Source organism: Lissotriton vulgaris, chromosome 9 (assembly GCF_964263255.1).
Source record: "Lissotriton vulgaris chromosome 9, aLisVul1.2, whole genome shotgun sequence".
NCBI classification, from domain to species: domain Eukaryota; kingdom Metazoa; phylum Chordata; class Amphibia; order Caudata; family Salamandridae; genus Lissotriton; species Lissotriton vulgaris.
This window is the reverse complement of record NC_141697.1, coordinates 1024455899-1024479314: the sequence shown is the minus strand read 5'-3', so window position 1 is coordinate 1024479314 and position 23416 is coordinate 1024455899. Positions and strand designations below refer to the sequence as shown.

Here is a 23416-nt window from a genome sequence, read left to right as displayed (position 1 = left end):
AATTGTTCAAAATGTTTGTGCCCTAACCTTATTTTTGCCCTGCCACAATGGTCTCCCTAACCCTGCCGCCACCTCCCAACTAGCCGCCGCCCCCAAATCAAACCTAATTTCAGACGGGCACCTGTCCATTCAGGCATAAGCTGTGGGTATTGCTTTTCAAGTGCTCTATTGAGTGACAGTATTAGACTCTGAAAGAGGAGAGGGTTGTTACTGAATCTTTTCCTGGTAGGGAAGAAGGATAGGGGCCTACAACCTATTTTGTACCATTGGCCTCTGAATGCCTTCTTGCTGAAGAACAAATTTCAAATGCTCATGCAGCGCCCAGTTCTGGCTGCCCTGGACCCCGGTGACTGGATGTTCTAGTTGGACCTACAGCACAGGTTTTTTCATACACCTTTCCTTAGTCTCTTCCCACCTTCAGAGGTGGGGATATACCATTACTTCCTAAATCAGTGACTGCGGGCTCACGATAGTCGGTCATAGATTGCTTCCAGAAGACAGCAAACCTCCTGACATCGTTGGGGTTCACAATCAACAAGCTGAAGGTGCACCTGACTACTTTGCAGAGGCTTCCATTCATTGGTGCTGTCTTGGACACAGTGCTATTCTAGACCTTCCATCGGCTACAACAAGTCCAGGACGTTTCAGCCTTGATCCTGGATCAGGGTAAGAGCCGCTCTGAGGTTTTCTGTCCTCTTAGCCTCGTCCATGCTCATTCTAACCTGAGCCAGGTAACACGTGAGCTCTGCCTTTGAATCTGAAGTTCCAGTGGGTTCAATATCCAATAACCCGGACAGATGCGATGCCGATCTTGAAGGAGACCGTTCATGATCTGCAGCAGTGGCGGTTCGACTGAAATTGGTAGGAATCTGGTGATATTCCTGCAAAAAGTCGTGGCTCCCTTTTACGTTGGCCATCCATCCCTCAGCCTGCATTATTGGCTCCCTCTTCGAAAGAGGAGTGGAGGCTCCATTGGCTGGACCTCAAAACGGCTTTATGCTTTTACATTGTTTGTACTACGGGCCACCAAGAGGGCGGTCAGCTTTTTTGTTTTTTTGTGTGTTTTTTTGAAGTAAAGAAAGAGATGGCTGTGCAGAAGTGGAACCTGTGAGGTGGATAGTTTGCTGCAATAAGATATATTATATGCATTGGCTGAGAAGCCTCTGAAAGGTCTGTGAACCCATTCCACTGGGGCTAAAGATGCTACCACTGCATTGGCACATGAAGTGCCTGTCCTTTATATCTGCAAGGCTGCAACGTTGGCGTCAGTGCAAATGTTCATGGAGCACTATCCCCTTGACTGGCTGGAATAACATTTCACCCACTTGGTCCTGCAAGACTTTTTGAACTGAGGCTGCACAAACCTCATTTTAACATCTAAAAAGGTCCCAAGGTAGTGTCCATTACACTGGTACCAACATTTGTTCATGTGTCACGTCCGAGGGTGCAAAAAAGAAACTGAAGAAACTAACATCTGTGTGCAGGGGTGGCACCTATGCTCTGTCACTTCCAGGAAAGTGCAAAGCCAGTGCGGAGCCACACAGCGTCACCTAGCAGCATAGGAGCACTGCTGAAGAAAAGTTTCCGGGTCCAGTATGGTGCCTGGGGAGAATGCAACGTTCAAGAATCTGCGGTCAGATAGTTTCCACCAGAAAAGCATTACCAAGGGTAAGTAACTTGTTCTTCAGATTCAGTACCGCTCTAGCAGGTATCCAAGCTATGCCTCACAATTTAATTTTAAGGTCCCTCTCCCATTGTATTCCTATGCTTTTTCAAGTCTGACTGCGAAGCCTATTGATGTTGCCATGTGAAGTATTCAACTTGTGCTTGCCCTCTTTTTGTTGCATATTGAGATTTCAGTGCTTGGCATGTACTGTTTCCTTTAGACTTCCTCACGACTAACTGAGAGGTAAACATTACTCAGAACTGCCTTAACTGTCCTCCTAAATTAGAGATATACAATTTCTCCTAAAGACAACTTATGTTCCTTCTCTAATAAAGCTCCTGCTATCATTGTCAATTTACCTGGCTCAGGAAAAGAAAGAACTTTTTTCTCCTGAGTTCACATAGCCAAATAATTTTTACTTGTATACGCTTTTCACTGACTTTACTTGTCACTGTCACACCTCATACATGGGAGCACTGTGCTGTCACCAGTTTAAAGATTGTAGCACCCTTCTACAGGTTGTTGATATTGTAATTGAACAATTCTTTGATAGGTGCAAAAAGTAAATCCATCCAATTACATCTACTTATTTGGGGGCTAAACCTTATATTACACATTAAGAGATTTTTTGGCTAATTCTAAATAATGAAAGATGAACGTTTACGTAGTCACCTACTCCTGTTAACTCGTACTCAATAAGGAAAAGGAACCTATCCTTTGCTACGTACATGATTGCCCAAGTTTTTAAGTATGCATTGAAGTCTCTTGACATAAGCAAAATAGCGAATACCTTTGTCAATGCTCTAATGAAGAGTATTGATGTGCAGGATCTAGACTGTCATTCATAAGACTTATAAAGGCTTATTCAAGGCTAATAAACCTCTGTGAAACAATATTTCAGGACAAACTGGTTTGTCAAAAATTTGACCTGCTCGTAAATCACTCTGAACAGACACTTTGAATGATTGATCGATCATGAGTTTTGTGACCCCTTTCTCTTGTTATTACAGGTTCCATTTTGCTGAATGCACTGATGAAACAGTCTATGGCTCCAGGGTCATTAGGCCTCTATCACCTACTCATCAGTAGTCCAGAACCTCTTCCAGAAGTTATGTTGCAGACTAACATTTTTAATAGGCGAGTATGTTCAAGAAGAATGTAAATCTAATCCCATTATCTTCCCTTCTTTCTCACTCATGTTATTTAGGCAATATTACCCAAGGGGCAGGGCACTCCCATGCAGTTATTGATCTGGGTGGAGTAAAAGGGCCTTACTCCACCACAATCAATAACTACCTGGTGGTGACCTTCTCTTGGATAGTATTGTTATTGTCAATCGGACTGATTGATTGATAGATGGCTTGCTTTCATAGTACTGTTTGGGTGGAAGGATTCAAGAATTGTACCCATTAGATTTGTTTTGGTAATAAGACATGCCATGTTTCTTTTGAATTGCATTGTTTTCATTTTTATTAAATCTTTTTATTGAAAATACATGGGTCAGTAGGTTCAATCAATAACATACAATCAATATACACATAGATCTTTCACATAAACTCAAGAGAGAAACAATGTTTACATACATAGGCATTAACCTAATCGGATAGGACCGATGCAAATAATTACGAATCATATAGTGCAGACAAAATAAGCACCAGTTAGGGAACCAATAAACCAAAGTTTAAATATCTAAATCCAAATAATGCGAGACTGTGCCCCAAATTTGTCGCCCTAGCTTCTTTTTGTGATGACCTTTAAGGGCATACAAACTATGCTCCATATTGTACATAGAAAAGAACCGTACCCTCAAATGTAGGTGATTCTTTTTGAAACCAGTGAGAGGCTATACTCAATCTTAATACAGCTGTGGCTAGAAATATTAAATAAACCTGTGATTTGTTATTCCTACCGCCGCAGATCCCATCTCCACCCCTAGGAGAATCTGAACAGCAGATAATTGCGTAGGAACACCAAGAATCTCTGTTAAGAATTTCTCCAGCTGCGTCAATAATCTAGCTAATGATGGGCACGCATAGAATATATGTACATCATCTGCAGCAGGATACCCACAGCGGAAACATCTCCCTATTTGATCCCCACTCCATTTTGAGACCTTATCCGGGGTATAGTACAGATTAAAAACAGATTTAAAGTGTTGAGCAGATAGTTTAGCAGACAAGAATAATTGAGTAGCCAATTCAATGGAGGCCTCTAGACATATATCCTGCCGTCCCAGTCTAGTCCACCATTTACGATTTTGCTCCTCCAGATCATTAGGCTTAGTACTAAGCATAAGACCATATAGAGTGCCTATTCTTGCTGATTTACTATTTGCTTCTACCAGGGGATTAGCTTGGATAATTCCACAAGTATTCAGCAGATAATGCCTAATTAGTAAATACTTTTTAAAAAAATCCTCCCTAGGCAGCTGGTATTGCTCCCCGAGTTGATTGAATGATTAAAGGCCCTCTTCTAAATACAAATCTCCAACAAGCTTTATTCCTTTTGATCTCCAGTTGTAAACCACACGGTCCCAAAATACAATTGGGAAAAAAGTTGTAGCTGCCAATGGTGCATACCAAGATATTTTCTTGAACCCATACATTTTCCTAATTACTTTCCATACTTTGTATGCTGCCCCCAAAACCTTAAATCTAGTACGCTTGTAGTAGCTCCAATCTAAATTTTAAAACAAGCAATTTTTAACTTTCACGCCCAATAGCATCTGATATATAGAGGGATACTCCGCAATATCAAGAGGCCCCACCCCTGTGAGTAGTATGTTCATACTTTGGATCATACATGCGTAATAGTACAAGGTGAAGTCCGGTACAGACCAGCCCCCTGACATTCTAGGTAGAACCATATATCGCATTGCCCGGCGAGCCTTCCCCCTAGACCACACAAATCGCATACAGATAGATTGCAATTGTACCCAACTAGTCTTTGGAATTTCTAAGGGAACACATCTAAAGAAATAAATTTTTTGGGGAAATATCATCATTTTTAATAGGTTGCATCTCCCTACAAGAGAAAGATGTAGACATTCAGTGAAGTAGTGTGGCTCACTGGTTAGAGGCGGCAGACCCGAGAGCAGAGGACGGCCCGGGACCAGGGTTCGAGTCCCGGCGCGGCAGGTTTCTGGACCAGGGTCAGCGGACTCGATAATTCTCTCGCCTCGGTGCCCACTCTGATCAGCGATCTTACTCGACAACTCTGGGCATTAGCTTGCCTCATCTTCACTAACGGCCCCACCAGACCGCCGGGGATGCCTGGTCTCACCCTGGAGATACCCATTAAGGGACCATCTCTCAGGGAAACCAGGAAGGGTTTCGCAGCGGTCGAAGCGCCTTGGGACCCTACGGGTAAGTAGTGCGCTATATAAATGCCTATACATTTACATTTACATTTACATTCAGCCCGGTCGAACTGTCGCCTAACCCCGTCAGAAGAGCATCCCAATTTGTTTTAACTAATGCAGTTGCTAAGACCCGGATCTTAACACCCAAGTAAACGACCTCTTGTAAGACCCTTGGATCCGAATAAGTAGGCAGGGTTGCACATAGCATCTTAGTTTTAGCTGTATTTAGCTAATAGCCAGATACTACCCCAAATTCTGCTGCGAAATACTTTATCTCTTGCATCGCTTTAGCTGGTCTAGGCGTGACAACGGCGACATCATCCGCATAAGCGAGGACCTTATACTGATAATTTTGTATGATTGTTGGTTGAATCTTGGCATTTAATTCCAACATTTTTAAAAACAGATCAATGTATAGTGAAAAAAGCAATGGGGAGCACGGGCACCCTTGTCTAGTGCCCCGCTGAATAGAAACTGCCTCCGACTCGAGTCCCATGGTGCTAATCCGGGCAACGGGTTGACTGTATAATGTTTGCACAGCAGTGATGAACTGTGAACCAAAGCCACGCTGCTTCATTACTTCCCATAAAAAACACCATGAGACTCGGTCGAAAGCCTTCTCAGCGTCCAATAAAATTAGGCACAGCACCTCCCCAGTTGTATTGGCATGATCAAATAGTGCGGCGAACATGGCGGACGCAGCCTATGAGAGCTCCGTCCCGCCGGCGATTTATCCGACATTTATCCTACGTCTCCCCAACCCTGAGACGTCTCAACTAGGATATATCGGCGTCTGAGGTGGCGGGGAAGCCCTGACGGTGAATTGCGGGACCTCGGACGCCTGCCCAACGGCATTCCGAGACCTGAAGTGGAGAGGCCTACCAGACCTGCGGAAGCCGGGACCTCGAGTCCGGGGGCATCTGGGCGGAAGTGCGGCGCTGCCGGGACCAGCGGAGAGCAGCGGACGGACCCTTCCGCCCGACACAGAGGCCCGCAGTGAGTAAATCGTGCCTTGCAGGGGACACGGGGCTCCCGACACCGCCGCTGCCGCACCCAGGAATCAGAGGCTGTGCAGGCTGCGTGCCGGGGGAGTGCGGGAGGGGCCGGGTCGGCTCCGATCGGCGGTCGCGTCGGACCGCGGGGGGGACTGTTGTGCTGCAGACACTGCGGAGACACTCTCCTGTGTTTTCCCCAACCGGCAGGTCAAGGATGGCAGTGGCGGCGCCCGTTGCAATAGAGGCGTGCGCGATATACTGAGCCCGGCAGTGACCCTGACCAGCTTTGCATTATACACGCGGCGCGCCACTGTGTGCACTTCTCTCGGCGGCTGAATCGGGCCGCGGGGGTGATCACCGAGGACGGAGTGCCGGGGAGCTGAGACCTAGGCCCTGAATGGTAACGAGCCGGCGGCGACGCCGAGGGCCCAGCGACTGAGGCGGACGATCCGGCGTAGACTCAGTACCTGCTGGGTTCTTGGAGGGGGGCGACTGTGCCCCCGGAGTGCCTCCTGGACAGAGTTGTGACACATATGCCCCCTGCATTGGACATGGAGTAATCGCTTGTGGTACAATTAAAGGGGGCACTGTGCCACTGGGGCAGGGAGAAGTGATACCACGAGTGGCGGCGCAGACTGCCCTGAGAGTGGAAGATATCCTCCCTAACGGCTCAGAAGGCGGGAAGGGCCCGGACGCAGCACTGTGACCAGAAAGGTTAAGGCGCCCGACCTGCACCCCCGCTGTGCTCTGAACCTTGGGCACATGACAGCCATGACGAGGGGTGGCGGCGGTGGAGGAGCCTCGGAACAGGGCACGATCGATAAATTTACTGGGCCAACTGGAGGAACCGGGGCATCCGGAGGCCCTCAGGTATCTGGCCCGGACAATGCAGCCCTCATGGCAGCGATAACGCAATCCAGAGACATGCTAGATGCGAAAATAGGGGCAGTTGGAGCTGTTGTTACTTTATTGCGTCAGGACCTGCGCAACGCTGTAGCCCGCATCACTGAGGCTGAGACCAGAATTACAGGCGTGGAGGACGACGTGGCAACACTTAAGAAGAAGGTGCCCAGCATGGAAGGGATGCAGAAGGGCCTTGCACTGCGAGCTGAAGACACGGAAGGACGTGCTCGGCGGAACAACCTGCGGTTCGTGGGATTTCCGGAGGGATGTGAGAAGGGTGACATGGAGGCCTTTCTGACCCAATGGTTGGAGGGGTGGCTCCCTCCGGAGTCCCTTTCACGCTGTTTCATAATTGAACGCGCGCACCGAGCACTGACCCAGAAGCCGCCGGCGGGAGCTCGCCCGCGGCCTGTGATAGCCAAGCTACTCAATTATCACGACCGCGACACAATCCTGCGACAAGCGCGAGTGAAGGAGCCTTTGCTGTTCGAAAACCATAAAATCCTCATATTCCCAGACTACACCAGACTGGTTCAGCAACAGCGTCAGTCCTTTACCACGGCTAAGACACGGTTGAGGGGCCTCAATATCCAGTATGTCTTGCTTTACCCGGCCCGCCTGCGTGTGGTCTTCCAGTCCCGGACTCAATTCTTTAACACTCATGAAGAAGTTTTTGCCTGGACGGATGAAACGGTCCGCATCAGAGTAAATACCTCTCCGGGTCGAGACTCGGATTCGTCATCCACGGCGGGGCCTCCGAGGACTCCCCAGCGATCGCGGAGCCGGAGTAACTGGAGGTCACGCACCAAGAAGAATCCTCCTCCTAATGATGGTGCGGCAGAGGCGACCGAAACTACAGACTCTCAGAATCCGGACGCACGAGACCCAAAGACACTTGGCAGACTATAGACACGGGCCCTTGGGAGGGGTCCGGGGCCGGCACCCATCTCTTGGGCGATGAAACCTTTTGCAAACTATCGACTATGACACCTATGCTGTAAGTAACTGGGTAACTATGAGACGTGGGTTGGGGGACGAAGACGGGAGGGTGGTCAAAACCCCTCAGTTTAGAGGAGTTTGTTCAGTGGGGGGTGAGTTGGGACTGTGTGGGTAGTTCATGGGGATCCATTGGGATAGTGGGTCGGAGATCATCTATACCGCGACAGGTACTTCAATGTTACTGAGGTATGGGGTGGGGGGTAGGGGGGAAGTTGAAAGGGTGACTGGGAACAGGGTGGGGGTTGGAGGGTTTGTTGGGTGCAAGTTGAAGGGGGGCAGGGGAGGGTGGGATGCGTTAAACTGCACCGTGTTCTTTCGAGTCCAATTGAAGCAAGATGTGTGTGTGTGTGGCCCCAGAAGCTCGGGCCGTTTCCTTTTCTGCCCATGAATGGCGGTTGACACTTCTGAATCATGCCTACAGAGGGCATCGATGCGTGTTGTGAGCTGGAATGTACGGGGAATGCTGGACAGGATAAAGAGAGGGGCCGTCCTGAGACAAGGGAAAAGAGACAGGGCTGATGTATTACTGTTGCAAGAGACTCACCTTATGGGTGCTAAGACCCTCAGTCTACAGCGCTATGGATTTCAGCAGGTGTATCATGCTGGGTTTGTGAGGGGATCTCGAGGGGTAGCCATCTTGGCGCACCGTAGGTTGTCCTACACTCATGAGACTCAGTGGGTCGATGCGCAGGGCAGATATGTGTTTGTGCAGGGCAGGATAGGCGCTGAGCCGATAGTCTTCGGGAGTGTTTACGCTCCACCTCCGCTGCAAGGTGCCCTTATCGAGAAATTGTTTAGTGTGTGGGTCGAGATACCAGATATTATGGCGGTGGTAGGTGGGGATTGGAATGATGTGATGAATGCACGGATGGATCGACACAGACTGGGGGATGGGGTGCTGTCGGATGCACCTACTAAACTGAATGGCATGGTGAGAGGGATGGGATGGGTAGATGCATGGCGACACCAACACACCCAACATCGTGAATACACCTATGTCTCAGCAGTACATAAGTCCTTCTCCAGAATAGATTACTTATTTGTCCCCCATGCCTGGGTTGGGAGGGTGGATGCCACAACCATACTACCGCGTGGCCTGTCGGACCATTCTCCGGTAGCGATTGAAATACTTCTTGATAGGAGACGGCAGCCGTTCAGATGGCGCCTCTCCAGGTGGCATCTACAACAAGAAGACTATCAGACCCACACGAGGGAGGCTATTGCTCACTACTGGAGTGATAATGACAATTCTGATACAGATGACATGACCCTCTGGGAGGCACTGAAGCCCACGCTTCGCGGGGTGGACATTACTTGGTGTGCGGCAGCCCGCAAGACACGCAGGGAAAATATAGTGAGGGCCGCGGACCGAGTCAGTGACCAAGAAAGAAGATGTCACGCTGGCGGGGGTGAAGATGATGTGAGACAACTACTGCTGGCGCAGCAGTCGTATGCCTCTTTGCTGTCGGATGAGGCTCGACAGCTGTGGTTAGCGACTCAGAGTAGGATCTACCAGTGGGGCGACAAATCCAGCTCGATGCTATACAGGCTCTGCCAGAGCACTTTCCACGCGCAGTCCCTGCCGGGTCTTCGGGATGAGAGGGGAACGCCCATGACGGATTCGACGGACCTAGCGGCCGGCTTTGCACGGTATTATGAGGCCCAATACGCCCCCCGAGAGCTTCTCTCGGCCAAAGACATTGACAAATTCCTGGCTGATCTCCCGCCACGATCAATCTCGGATGAAGGGCGGGCTCGCCTTGAACTCCCTTTGTCGGCGGAGGAGCTGGATACGGGGAATTGAACGTGGGCAAGGCTCCCGGACCCAATGGGTTCCCTTGCGAATTTTTAAAGAAATTTCACCTCCAATTAGGTGCGTATTATGGCAGGGCGTTAGAGGCAGCTAGAGAGTCTGGCCGACTCCCGAGAGACTGGCGACATGCTGAAATAGTAGTCTTCTGCAAGCCGGGGAGGCCTCCTGACCAACCAGAGTCCTATAGGCCAATCTCATTATTGAATACCAAAGCGAAAATATTGGCAAAGGCGCTGGCCAATCGCCTTCTCCCATACATTGCTGATCTGGTCCACCCGGACCAGGCCGGGTTTATGCCCCATAGAGCAGCACGACATAATATTAGGCGCGCGCAGGTGGCGGTGGAGGCGGCCCGAGCAGCAGGGATTCCTGTGGCTCTGCTACTGGCCGACATAGATAGGGCCTTTTACTCGGTGAGTTGGGACGATCTCCGTGCACTTCTGTCCCGTCTGAATCTGGGACCCCACTTTTTATCATACCTGCAGCTATTATACACGGATCTAACGGCGTCAGTGAGAGTGGCTGGGGCAGTGTCTGATTCCTTCTCCATAGGGCGGGGCACCAGGCAAGGATGCCCCCTCTCGCCTTATCTATTTGCCCTGGCTATGGAACCATTGGCGGCATGGGTCCGAATCGACGCACAGATGCGGGGCATTGAGTGGAGAGCGGGACCCTCTGATAGAATTGCACTCTATGCTGACTATGTCCTATTTTTTCTTACAGACCTGAACAGATCTGGGCCACGGGCCCTCGATATCATGCAAATTTTTGGGGAGGTGTCGGGCCTCCGCTTAAACCTGCGTAAGTCAGTGCTGTGGGTTCTGGGGGAGCGTCGTGGCCTAGGATCCTGGGCGGCGGCATTGCAAGAAGCGACGGGAGGCTTTAAATATTTGGGAGTGTTCCTGACAGATTTGCGTGGGGTCTCCTGGACGCGCAATGTTGTACCCGTATGGGAGCGTGTCCGCTCGGACATGACTATGTGGTCCCGCATGCCCCTGAATGTGTACGGCCGATCGGCCATATTTAAAATGGTGGCCCTCCCATGTCTTTTATACCAATTACAAAACCATCCATACCCGATTTCACCGCAATGGTTCAGGCAAGTAAATTCGGCACTCAGTCACTTTCTCTGGGCTGGGGGAGTGGCGAGAGTGGCGCTCCGCACATGTTTCCTTTCCACGTATTGTGGCAGTCTAGCAACGTCAGACATCCTGTCCTATTATCAAGCATCTCACCTATTGATACTAAATGAGTGGTGGTATGGGGATCGAGCTGATCCGGCCTATGCCCTAGAGAGGTACCTAATGGACCCTGACACGCTACATGTCATACTATTTTCGGCTGTTAAGAGGAAGAGGCTCCCGGTGGTCACTCAAATAGTGTTTCAAATATGGCGTGGAGCACTCCGCCGCATGGGGTGGTGGAACAGGCTAACGAGGGGAAACCCCATTGTGGCAGAATGGGCAACTACCGGCATTGATGTCCCTACAGGGGTTCCGTGGCTGGGACGCGATTGGCATCTCGGCCATAGGCCACGTCGTCAAGGGCACGACCCTTAAGTCATTCCAGGAGATGCGAGAAGAGTATGACATGCCCCGGACCCAGTTCTTTCGATATTTACAGTTCCGCCATGCTATCACATCCACCTTAAAAGGCCACGACTCCTTGCCCGAGTTTAGCCCTCTGGAGGCCAAGGTATTTATGGGGGAATTGGAAAGTAAAAAGATATCATCTATCTACCAAACACTAGTTACACATTGTTCAACTTCCCTAGACTCTAAGTGTAAGTGCAGGCTAAGTGGGAGAATGATTTGGGTGCATTTGAGGAGGAAGACTGGAGGGAGGCGCTTGAGGCTCCAAGAGGAGCGGCCATTGCGGTACGCCTGCGCTTCATTCAGTTCACATATTTACATAGGGCCTATTATACCAGGGAACGACTGTGGAGGGCGGGCATGATTGCGTCCCCGGATTGTTTGAGATGTGGCAGAGAGATGGGCGCCTTTCTAAATACAGTATGGTCGTGTGGTGGTCTACAGAGGTTTTGGTCGGGAGTGTGGGACTGCCTGGCTGAGGTGTTGGGTTGGGAACTCCCCCGCACGCCACAGTTGGGTCTCCTTCATATACTGGAACAAGTAGGGGGCAAGACTTTTATATGGGACTGGAGCGCCCGATCTTCGAAGCCAGGGGCTGCCCCCCGAAACATTATAAGATTTGGAAGAGGTGGGCAGATTATAGAGGACTGTGGCTGGAACCGCCAGCACGGGATGAACCTGAAGAACGAGCTTTAGACACTGAACCCCGGTGATGGGTGTACACACTACATGTTACTTGATATGCCTTTTATTTACGGACTGCCTAGTCGCTGTGCAGGGGGTGGGAGAGGGGCTTCGAGTGGGGGGGAGAGGGGAGGGGGGGGCGTAGGGTAGCTACTTTCCTTTAAATGGTTGTTTGAATTGCCTACAATGTAATTATCACTTTAATGATCACAGCTTCTCCGGTTCTCGGGGCGATGTGCTTGTCATGCAACTTTTCAACAACTCAATAAAATTTTGTTCTGAAAAAAAAATAGTGTTATTACCCAACTTACATGATTTGTCATACCCCGATGCGGAATAAATCCATGCTGCGTGACTGATACTAGTGGGGTGATAACTAATGCCAGCCTAGTAGCCAATATCTTTGAGTAGATCTTCCCATCCGCATTTAATAACGATATTGGCCGATATGAGCCAGGAAGATTTTCAGGCTTGTCTTTTTTATGAAACACAACTATGCACGCTTCATCCCAAGAATTGGGGGCTGCACCTTTCTGGGCCGCTCTAACTGTTGCTAGTAAGTCACACTTTAGTATACTAAAAAAAGTTTTATAAATTTCCAGGGGTAGTTTGTCTGGGCCTGTCGCCTTGCACATTGCTAGCCCATTCACCGCTGCTTCCAATTCCTCAAGCGTAAGTGGAGCATCCAACCTTTCTGCCTTGTCAACAGACAGATCTGACTCACAATATTAGCAAAGCAGGATACCTGCCCTATCAACATCATAGTCATCTCCCTGATAAAGTGTATTGTAGAACTGTTTAAACACCTCTAGGATACCACTTTCACCCTCAATGGAGCAGCCATTCGAGTCCAAGATATTCAGTCAGTCAGTCAAAAGCTTTTATTTCGGTTAAAAACCACAAAAAGGCTTATTTACATACATCAGTGCTATTTGTGCATAATTATACATGATAAGAGCGTTAAAATACCTCATACGATCAACGTACATAATTACAAGATAAAAAGATTTAAAAAGAGGGTACATGGATAAATATCTCGCAAATGCTACAATGGGTCCCGCCAGGCTACCCGGTTTTCTGAGATAGAAGGGGACCTCCTCATTTTTTACGTCAAGGTGCCCCGTGGGGAATAGTTAATAGGGATGCCTTTTTTTAGTATTGTACACCTAATAAACCACATAGACAGCAGAAATGTAGACGTTACATATACGGTCATAAATGCGTTGTCAGTTTTAAGAATTCTATAGGTCTCCCTATAGTCTCTAATACCCCTGGACTTACAGAAATGAATTATCCATTTTGCTCTTGCCCTAGAATACGAGGGGCAGAAGAGCAGGATGTGCAGATCTGTCTATCTGCTTCCCCGGCATCCCGGGCAAGTGCTGGCTGCGGGTGTGGCTTTTGAGCACTTATCTGTGACGTCCCTAAGGGGGAGTGAGCCATGCCTAAACTGGATATAGAGTTTCCTGGCCTGGGGGGGCTGGATGTCATCCAAAAATCTCTCAAAGTTGGGGTGGACCCTGATTTCTAGGAAAGTGTTGGTCAGCCTACCCAGGAAAGAACTTGATAATAAGAGGGCCAAACCATGCTCTCTCAGTGCCATACTCAAACTTTTTCTAGATAGCAAGGCGCAGGTCTCCTCAGGGGAAGGCCACAAATCCCCCCTGCCTAAGGCCTTAGAGAGGTACCAAATGTGCTTTAGCCATGGTATTTTCCCCGCACCCCTGCTTACTAAGAGATCCCGTAGATCCTCCCTGTATCTCTCCAATTTTGGGGTGGCCCAGAGTCGTCTCCAGTATAGCAACTGACGGTTTGAGACGACGTCCTGGATAGGGACCAGGCCCAGATCCAGCCTTAGAGGGGTGAGAGGTGTGCTCTGGGGTAACCTCAGGAGACGTCTCATAAAACTATTCTCGGTGAGGGAGAGGGAGGCCGCACTTAAGTATCCCCATAGGTCCGCACCATAGAGTGCGCCGCCTCTCGCCTGGGCTTTATATATTTCAACGGGAGGTCCCACCTGTTTGAGAGAAGATTCATTGTAGACTTTTAAAATGCCACCCGAGGATTGGGCGAGCTTCAAGTTGGCTTTAGTGATCTGCGAACCCCAATCCATTCTATCATTTAAAGTGACCCCCAAGTACTCTAAGGTCGACACGCGGTCCAGGGCCAAGCCATCCACGTGCGGGTGGGGGCAATTGAGGCGTTTCAAATTAAACACCATGTACTTGGTTTTGGTGAAATTGATTTCCAAGTTCCTCTCCTTGCAAAACCTAGAGAAGGCCTCCATTGTGCGCTGAATACCCCCCGATGATTTCAACAATAGGAGGGTATCATCGGTGAACATTAGTGCTGGTATTTTCCGTCCCGCTTAGCTGGGAGAATCTAGGTCTTTTGCTCCCAGTAAAAAGGCGATCAGACCGTTAAGGAATAGGGAGAATAGTGTGGGGGCTAGGACGCACCCCTGCCTCACTCCACGTTCCACCGGGAACGGGGTTGACAGAGCATCTCCCCTCCCGTACCTCACCCTAGCATTCGTACCCTTGTGCAACCGTATAAAAAGATCACACAAGTAGGCCGGGGCACCCATCCCACTTAGGATAACCCGAAGCTTGTCCCTCTGGACCAGGTCAAATGCGGACCGGAGATCCCCAAATATCAGATACAGGCTGCCTGCTCCCAAGGTGACCGTACTCCAGTATACAAGCTGTAGCCTGAACAGCTGGTCGATCGTGGAGACCCCCGCCCAAAACCCTGCCTGCAGGGAGGTTAGGATGTGGTGATCATCCATCCAACACTGCAACCTGGTTAGGAGGACTCTGGCAAAGAGTTTCTGGAGGACGTCGATCAAACTTATGGGACGGCAATTGGCCGGGTCCAGGGGAGAAGCCTTCTTATGGATGGGTATAATTTCTGCTCCCAGCCAGGTCGGGGGATATCCAAGCCCTGCATAATGGCGTTGAAGAAGGTGCAAATGTATCGTGCCCACACCCTTTATTCAGACCGATATAGATCCCAGGGAATCCTATCAAGGCCAGGTGCATTCCCCGGGATCAGACTCCTTATTGCCGCCTTAACTTCCGAAATCATGCAGGGATAACTATCTTGGGCATTGCTCTTGACAGGGGGTGGATCGAGGAAACTTGCATGTTCTAGTGTTTCCACTGAGGGTGACTCGGAATCAAGTGAGTAGAGGGGCTTGAAATGTGCAAGCCACACCTCTTTGCAAAGGTTGGGAACAACTGCGAGCATCCCTGTGGTCGGGCCTCCACGCACCAAGTTCCAGAAAGCCCTAAACTCACGGGCGTCTAAAGCTACTCTGATTTTCTCCCATCTATCGGCTTCCCACTCTGCCTTGGCCGCTTGGGTCAGGCTTGTGTAAATTTGCAGAGCGTTTCTGATGGACGACTGAGTGCCCACTTTCTCCTCCTTTATCAGGGATGATTTTGCCTCCCTGCAACTTTTATTGAATCAGATCTCTCTCTTAGAAGTTCTCCCCCTACCAGACTCTGGAGCTGTGAAAAAGTCAGCCAGTGTGGTAAATAGCATGTTATGGGTGGTCTGGAGGGCCGAGAAATACGAGGGCTCGGAGTTCCGGTTCCTCATGTCGCTAACCTCGACTAGAGCCCCTGCTACCTGATTGTATATCTCTGCCAACTTGTCCGGTGCCTGGGCCACCCTCTCCCACCTGACACGCCTACCTCCCCCTGTTAAAAGTAGGTTCTGGTTGGTAAGGGACCCTGCTCCATCCTGTGTTGTCTGTTTCCCCAAGGGACTAACTAGTTTGAGTGACAAATCTGAAAGAAACACGTTAGTATTAGATTCCTTACCTTAGAATATCCCCAGGCGTCAGTCTGGATCCGGAAACTTTTGCGTAGCAGTACCCCTGCGCGTCAGTAGGCGTCGTCTGCAGGCGTCCCCTGCGGCTCCGCGTCCGTCATCGGCGTCGTACGCCGTGATGACGTCGCTGGAGTATATAGACGCCGCCTCCGCGCGCTGACGTCAGTTCTTCTTTTTTCCGCGCCAGTTAGCGCAGATCCGAAGAGCAGTACTCCGGTCTTTTGACCAAGTTTTTTGATATTTTGATCCTTTGAATCTTCTACGGTGCCGGTAGGATGCCCGGTTTTAAGAACTGTGACGACTGTGACAGGACGATGTCGGTCACGGATCATCACGACTCTGTCTCCGGTGTCTGGGCCCCGACCACGACGTGGACGCCTGCGTCGATTGCCGGGCCTTGACGAATAAGGCTAGGCGGGAGCCGTCCCGCAAGCTGCTCGAGCTCCGGGTCTCGGCCCCGCGTCGAGAGCGGTCCCGGTCCGGCCGGAGGTCAAGAGAGCGTTCGAGGGAGCGGTCGCGGAGCCGTCATGGGCGCTCCGGGAGTCGTCACCATTCATCTGGTTCCTCAGGTAGGAAGCACAAGAAGTCGGGGCGTCGTCATCGTATCCCCGACTCTTATCCCCCCCCCCCCCCCCCGCGATGCGGCTGGGGGGTTCGGGTGGCCCCACCCCCGCGGCTCCGCGTGAGTCGCCGACGCGTCCTGCTCCATACCCTGCGGTCCCTGGGCAGGGCGCGTCGCCCGAGGAGATAGAGGCGTTCCTTGTGGCCATGAGGGCTCTTTCTCCGGCGGGTTCTGCGGCGCCTTCGGGCCCTGTGAACCCGTCCGGGGGCCCTAGCGGCTCGGGTGACCCTGCCTCGATGCCGTCGGGTGCTCCGGCCTCGGAGCCGCCGACGGCTCCGATCCCGGCGCCGCAGGGGCCCTCAGGGTCGACGCCGGCTGGTCAACCGGCCTCTCCGGCGCCGATTCCATCGGGGCAACCCCTGGCGCCGCCCCCGCGCGGCGCCGGCTCCGGGAGGCGCCGTCCCCATTCCCTCTCCAAATCCGGACGCGGAGTCGGACCGGCGTCGATGGGGCCTGTGAACCCCGAGGAGCCGGTCTACATTGTTGATTCCGAGTATGGTGAGGATGTAGAATACGGAGAGGGGTGGGAGGGGTCTGAGGACCCTCTGACACTCGAGTGTCAGTACGACATGGACTGGACGGGTGACGTGGGTGACGCCAGTGGTCTGGATGACTCCCCCAACCCTGGCTTTGTCTCACCTCCTACCGTGGCTACGGAGGAGGGGCTGCCTATTCAGTGGTATTGATGAGGGCTGCCAAGGCCTTAAACCTTGTGCTCCCCGTCGCGGCCGTGAGGACTAACATCCTCACTGAGGTCCTCAAACCGCAGTCATGCCCACAGGAGCCACTGCTGCCATTCAACGAGGCCTTAACTGACGTTCTTTTGGGCACGTGGTCCAGGCCCGCTTCAGGTTCGCCTGTTGATAGGAACGTGGCCAGACGCCACCGTCCGAGTTCGGACGACCCCAAGTTTCTGTCCACCCATCCCACCCCTGAGAGTCTGGTGATCCAGGCCTCCACTTCCCAGACCGCATTCCCGTCGGCCCCGCCTGACAGGGAATCAAAGAGGTACGACCAGTATGGCAAAAAGGTCTTCTCGTCCCCGAGTCTGGGACTGCGGTCTTGCAACACCGCGTGCCTCTTGGGCCGCTACACCCACTCTCTGTGGGATACGGTCGCGGACCTGCTGCCTGAATGCCCGCCGGAGGTACGGGCTAAGCTCGGCAAGGCTATGATTGAAGGCCGAGACGCAGCAAGATACTCCATGACTGCTAAGTAATAAAAAAACAATGAAGGGTGTGCACCCACAAGTGCGGAGCAAGTCAGTGTAAATACCAGTCAGTAACGATGGTTGCTGAGAAGTGTAAGGGGGGTAGCCCAGCCTGGCCTCGTTCGGCCCCGGACGGCCACAGACGGCCCGCCCTTTGCCTGGGCTTAGCCCGGCGCAACTCGTGTCGCGGGCCGTCTTCCGCTTATGTGCGCCTCCGGGCGCGGGAATGGCGTTGGCGGCGCTGAGGAGTCTGGGGATTGTAGTCCTCCACTCGGCGGCCGCAAAGGATGGTGCAGCGGCGGCGGGAGGGGGGACCAAGTAGCCCAGCGACCAAAATGCCCAAGCAGGAGAGAAGGTAAATTCACAGGCAGCAAGTCCCCAAAGTGAATCTCAAGGCACCCGCTCTGCCGGGGCCGTCTTCCGCTTATGTGCGCCTCCGGGCCCGGGAATGGCTTTGGCGGCGCTGAGGAGTCTGGGGATTGTAGTCCCCCGCCTCCACTCGGCAGCCGCAAAGGATGGTGCAGCGGCGGTGGGAGGGGGGGACCAAGTAGCCCAGCGATCAAAATGCCCAAGCAGGAGAGAAGGTAAATTCACAGGCAGCAAGTCCCCAAAGTGAATCTCAAGGCACCCCAGTCCAAGATATTATCGATCCTTTGGGCTGCCTCTCTTACTCTGAGTTTTTGGGCGAGGCACCTGCCACTTGCCTCCCCATACTCATAATGCAATTGCTGTTTGACTAAGAATTTTTTTGCAGCTTCCTGAGACCAATTAAGATTTATCCTTGCTTTGAACTGCTCTACCGCCGTTGTAAGGGCAGTTATATCAATCCCTGTGTGGATGCCCTGCATAAGCAACTCCTCAGCCTTTATAAGGCCCTGATACAACTCTTGGAGTTTTGCCGCCTGCTTTTTTTGATTGCATAATCCAACGCTCAAAGCTTCGCCCCTAAAGGCGGCCGTGAAGGTATCCCAGACACATCCTACGTTAGTGCTCCAATGATTTAAACTAAAAAAGGTAGTAATCCATTCTTTCATATACTCCACGAATTGCTGATCTAGTAATAGTTTCCGATCAAAAGAAAACCTCCTTGGCTTACTAACTGCTGCAATACCTAATATAGAAATGACCACTGGACCATGGTCTGATGTAATTCATGGATGTACCTGAATAGATACCTGATTCAGTAACAATTGTGGAGCAATAAAATAGTCCAATCTCACTAACTTTTGGTGAGGAAAAGAGAAGGTGTATCCATTGTCCGCCCCCCGAAGAGAGGCCCCAACATCTACCAGCCCATGTGCATATAATAATGATTGCAGAGCTTTGAAGACGCGCGGTTTCCTACCTATGTACATCGGATTGTCATTACATAATACATTTGGTGCCAGATTTATATTTAGGTCCCCGCACAGGATCAAAGGTGTTGACCAAGTTGCCAGTTCTATATTTAAAAAATCTATGCTAGCAGCTGCGTCTATATTAGACCCATATACTGCACAGATCGTACATTTTGTGGCACCAACAGTGCATTCTGTGATTGCCCACCTACCCAGCCCATTAGTTAAGATTCTACCGGTATTGCCAATATGTTTTTTGACTAGGATTGCAACTCCTCTGGATGTACAAGTTTGTTTAGTGCATGCCAATAATAGATTAAATCCCAACTCTTCTAACAATTTCCTCTTTTCCCAAAATATATAAGTCTCTTGAAGACATATTACATCACAACGGAGCAACCGTAGTTCCTGTGCAACCCGCCGTCTTTTATCCAAAGCGTTCAAACCCCTGACGGTCAGCGTGCCTATCCTGATACCCCTAACCGCCATCGAATTTATCATAAATTCCCTCCTCTGGCCACTCGTACTGAACTTAACAAACAGAAAGACCAAACACAACACTCATTCCCATACTGTACTCGTGTATTATTTTCAATTTTCCCCCACCAACACCCCACCCACCCGCCCCACCATCCACCCCCAGGCCCACCCCCCGCCCAACCCCCACCACCCAAAACAGGGCTTGAGGATCAGGTCCTCTGTGATGGGAAATGGTTGCAGACTGCCCCCCCTCCCCCGACTCCCACCGGGTAACCCCACACCGCATAATCTCTTCCAATCTATTGTCTAGTTCCCCCCTTATATCCCTCTGTCTGCAATTCCCAATGTAAAGAATAACATTAAGCAGGAGAAAAAATAAAGGAAGAAGATAAACCTTCTCGTTCTAGTTACCTTCCCCCAGGAATAGGCCACATATACTGCCTATACTTCCTAAATATTGCATATCATTCAAAATAACATATCGGATATCAGATTCCATTCTGTTGTACTCCCTGGAACAAGGCCTTTTCCTGTATACTCTTATTCAGCTTACAGTATACAACCTCCGCTCCATAGCTTAACACTAGTATTTTCCACAGTAGACCTTGGCTTATTATATCAATATAGTACCAGCAATTTTACAATATATGCTTGCCCAAAAAAAACATGCCTTACTCTCGCATAGTTAATAACTCATCCTAAAAAGCCAAGAAATACAAAAACTAAGAAAGAAAGGAGCACTAAGTAAAACTCTGCAAACGCCAACTAAAACTCCTGATAAGTCCCAAGTTGGAAAAAGGGAGGGGAAAAAAGGACCCAAAAAACAGTCCAATCCATAGAAAGAGAGTCTTATATATCATTATCCAGACTTCATGCTTCGAGCAGCTTGCAAAGACATAAACTGTACCATTGCTCACTGCCCAAGGTCTTCAAAAAATCAGAAGTGAAGTAGCGAGTTTGCTCGTTGTGCACAACTTTGAGTTTTGCAGGATTAAGGAGAAAAGCCGTTGCACCCTTAGATTGGAATGATAAAATCAGCTGACGCAATTGCCACCTTTGCTGAACAGTGGCTGTACAAAAGTCAGGGCGCACAAAGAACTCCCATCCCATGCCCTGACGTCGCCTATCTGGGCAGGCCAGGTCATATATTGCCTCGCGAAGCAGATAGTTAAGGCAGATAAGAATAGCCCTGGGAAATGTATTAGTGTCAGTTCTCAGATCAACTTTTCTTTTACGTAACACAAAGGGAAATCTGTATGCCCTTATTATTTCAGTGTCCCAATTCCAATCTTTAAGTTACGGGAATGCCTCCTTAAACATAGCCACAATGAATTTCCTTGAGTCCTGACCTTCTTTAGTTTCCGCTACACCAAGTACTCGCAGGTTATTCCGTCTGGAACGATTCTCTAAATCAGTCGGTTTCCAATCAACATCTGTTTAATTTTTTGCAGCATCTCAATGGCTGATTGTTGTTTAGCCAGAGAGTCCTCAGCCCCTGAGATTCGCTCCTCTGCCTCCACTACTCTTGTATTTATTTCTACAGATGTTTTTACCACCCTTCTGATCGAATTCTGTAGTTTGCGGACCGCCCCCCTGCATGCGTAAGCTCTCCGCTTTTGTCTCGGCTCGATGATCCATAAATCTCTTATAAATTATTTCCAGAGTTACGGGGGTCCCATCCATGCCTGCATCATCGTTTTCTGTATTTGAAGCGTCTTCAGTTACCGAATCCCCAGTAACTATAGTTTCCCATCTAGGTTGCATAATTTCACCAGATAATGCGTGGGGGGGACGCTCTGTCAAGTCCAGTGCTTTTTTCACCGTTTCCTGAAAAGAGGATTGTTCTGACTCGGGCTCCTCTTCATCGGCCCAGTCGCCTGCTATGCTTAGCCCCTCAATTTCATCATCCTCTTCCTTGTCATCGTTATCGGGCTCTGAGACTGCTGAAAGATCGGACATTGAATAGAATTTGCCTTCTGAGCCGGCATCAGCATCAGTGTCCTTATCTGTTAAATTTGCCATACTGAAAACCTCCTCAATTACTGCGTCATTACAACTAGTAGTTGTTTGTACGTCTACTCCTTGAAGTTGAATAAGGGACTGACTAAGCACCTCAGGCATTGTAGTTACTGGTGCTGTTCTCTGTACAGGGTTCTGAGTACCTGGCCCCATGTCGGGCCCCGAATCTGACCCCCGGGCTGTTGGTCCCTTAGCACTATTTCCTTTGGCTGCTGCTGCTAGTTTATTAAAGTTTGCCGGGACTGTATGCACTTTTTAACATACTTCTTGCTGAGCCACTAAGGTGTGCTCTTTCTGTCGCCAACCATTAGGGGTCTGGGAGGAAGGGTCTGAGCCTGTTGGAACCTCACTGCCCTGCCTAGCTTCCTCACCACCCGTAATTATTGTACTATCCGTAGCCGCAGTTGAGCCCATCTCATTAGCTGAGCTCGCAGAGCTCTCTGAACTCACCACAGTTGCTCCCCGGTTTTTCGTACCTCTGCCTCTTGCCATACTGTCAGTAAATACCAAATACCCAGGGCAGAGTACCCCTTACCCGAAATCCACGCCGAGTTGATCAGCTCCACACAACAAGCACAGGAGCCGAGCCGAGCCGAACTACTCTGCGAACTGCTCTACGTTCACCTCTTCCAAATGCCCTGAATTTTCACAAGGTTTTCAGCGGCGTATCCGCACCGGGCTTCTCCGCACCACCTCTACTCCTCCGAGGTGCTCCAGGCAGGTGTTCAGCCCGCCTCTACCTTCACCACAGCTGAGCCAAGCCAACTGCTCTGCGCTCACTGTTCCAAATGGCCTGGAACAGATTTTCAGCGGGTTTTCTCTGCGGTGTATCCCATCCAGTCCGCTTCAGCACTGTCAACGGTACCGTACTACTCTGAACTCCACTCCACAGAGACGCCCCCGCACCACACCGGGCTCCTCCACACACCTCTACTCCTCCGAGGTGCTCCGCGAAGGTGCTCTGCTCCGCCTTCGGCCCGCCTCTACCTTCTCCACAGCGCTAGGAACTGGAGCCCTGAAGCCGCGTCTGGAGTCCGGCGTTCGGTCCCGCCAAACTGAATAGCTCTGACGCTATGCGGGAGACAGAGAAGCTCTCCACAAAATACTCTGAGATCCAAAGGACATCAGCCTAGATCCGCAATTTGCTCCGCAAGCCGCCTCATACAGGTGGGTGACGCCAGGTAGGGATTCGCGAGGAGCAATCTGCACTCCACTTATACAGCCACGCAAGCGGTCGCCATCTTACCCCCCCCCCCCGTTGAATTGCATTGTAGTGAATGTCTGTTCTTGAACAGTAGCCTTATCCAGGCAATTTGTGTATTTAAAAGAGGAGATAAGGATTTTTGTTACAATGTAGATCATTTAATGGTTGTCATTTTGAAAACTGCCAGTAGTAGGTATGTAGCAATTTCTTTATGAAATATTACTTCAATCCAAATAACATTTCAGTGGCATGTTCTAGAGTTCCTTAATGTGTGGTATTCCTTTCGTAGAATTGTTGGACACATCTGACAGAAGTTCTTCCAAGGTTGACCAAGGAAGAATGCTTAGTGATTGGGTTTACCACGGTATCCTTTAATAAATCTCTCTGGTGGGAAAGTACATGTTGTCTCCAGCAAGGGAAATGGATGAAGACAACATGCCCAATTGTAAAAATCACTTTGTTGTGACCACTTGGCTAAAGGTATACATGACAGACCAAGTTAAGTACTTTAATTCATTTTTCATGCTGTGGCTAATACCTACTATGATAACATGGGGCAATGCACTCAGCAGGCATTCCTGACATTAAGTAGTAGAAGTAAAAACAATTTATTAAACTAATGCTTGGAACTTTGTATGACTTAACTAATATGCGCTATCCACTTCTGGCTATAGGTGTTTACTCTCATCTGGTT

General features: G+C 50.1%; 1 protein-coding gene across 2 annotated transcripts in view; it reads left to right on the top strand.

The window, feature by feature from the left end:
- Positions 1-23416, top strand: part of ATRIP (ATR interacting protein) — a 310304-nt gene that overhangs the window by 128121 nt on the left and 158767 nt on the right. For both annotated transcript variants that reach the window (XM_086938928.1, XM_086938927.1), the window contains exon 8: positions 2677-2803. In XM_086938928.1, coding sequence (XP_086795054.1) covers positions 2677-2803 — 127 coding nt within the window. The remainder of the gene's footprint in view (positions 1-2676; positions 2804-23416) is intronic.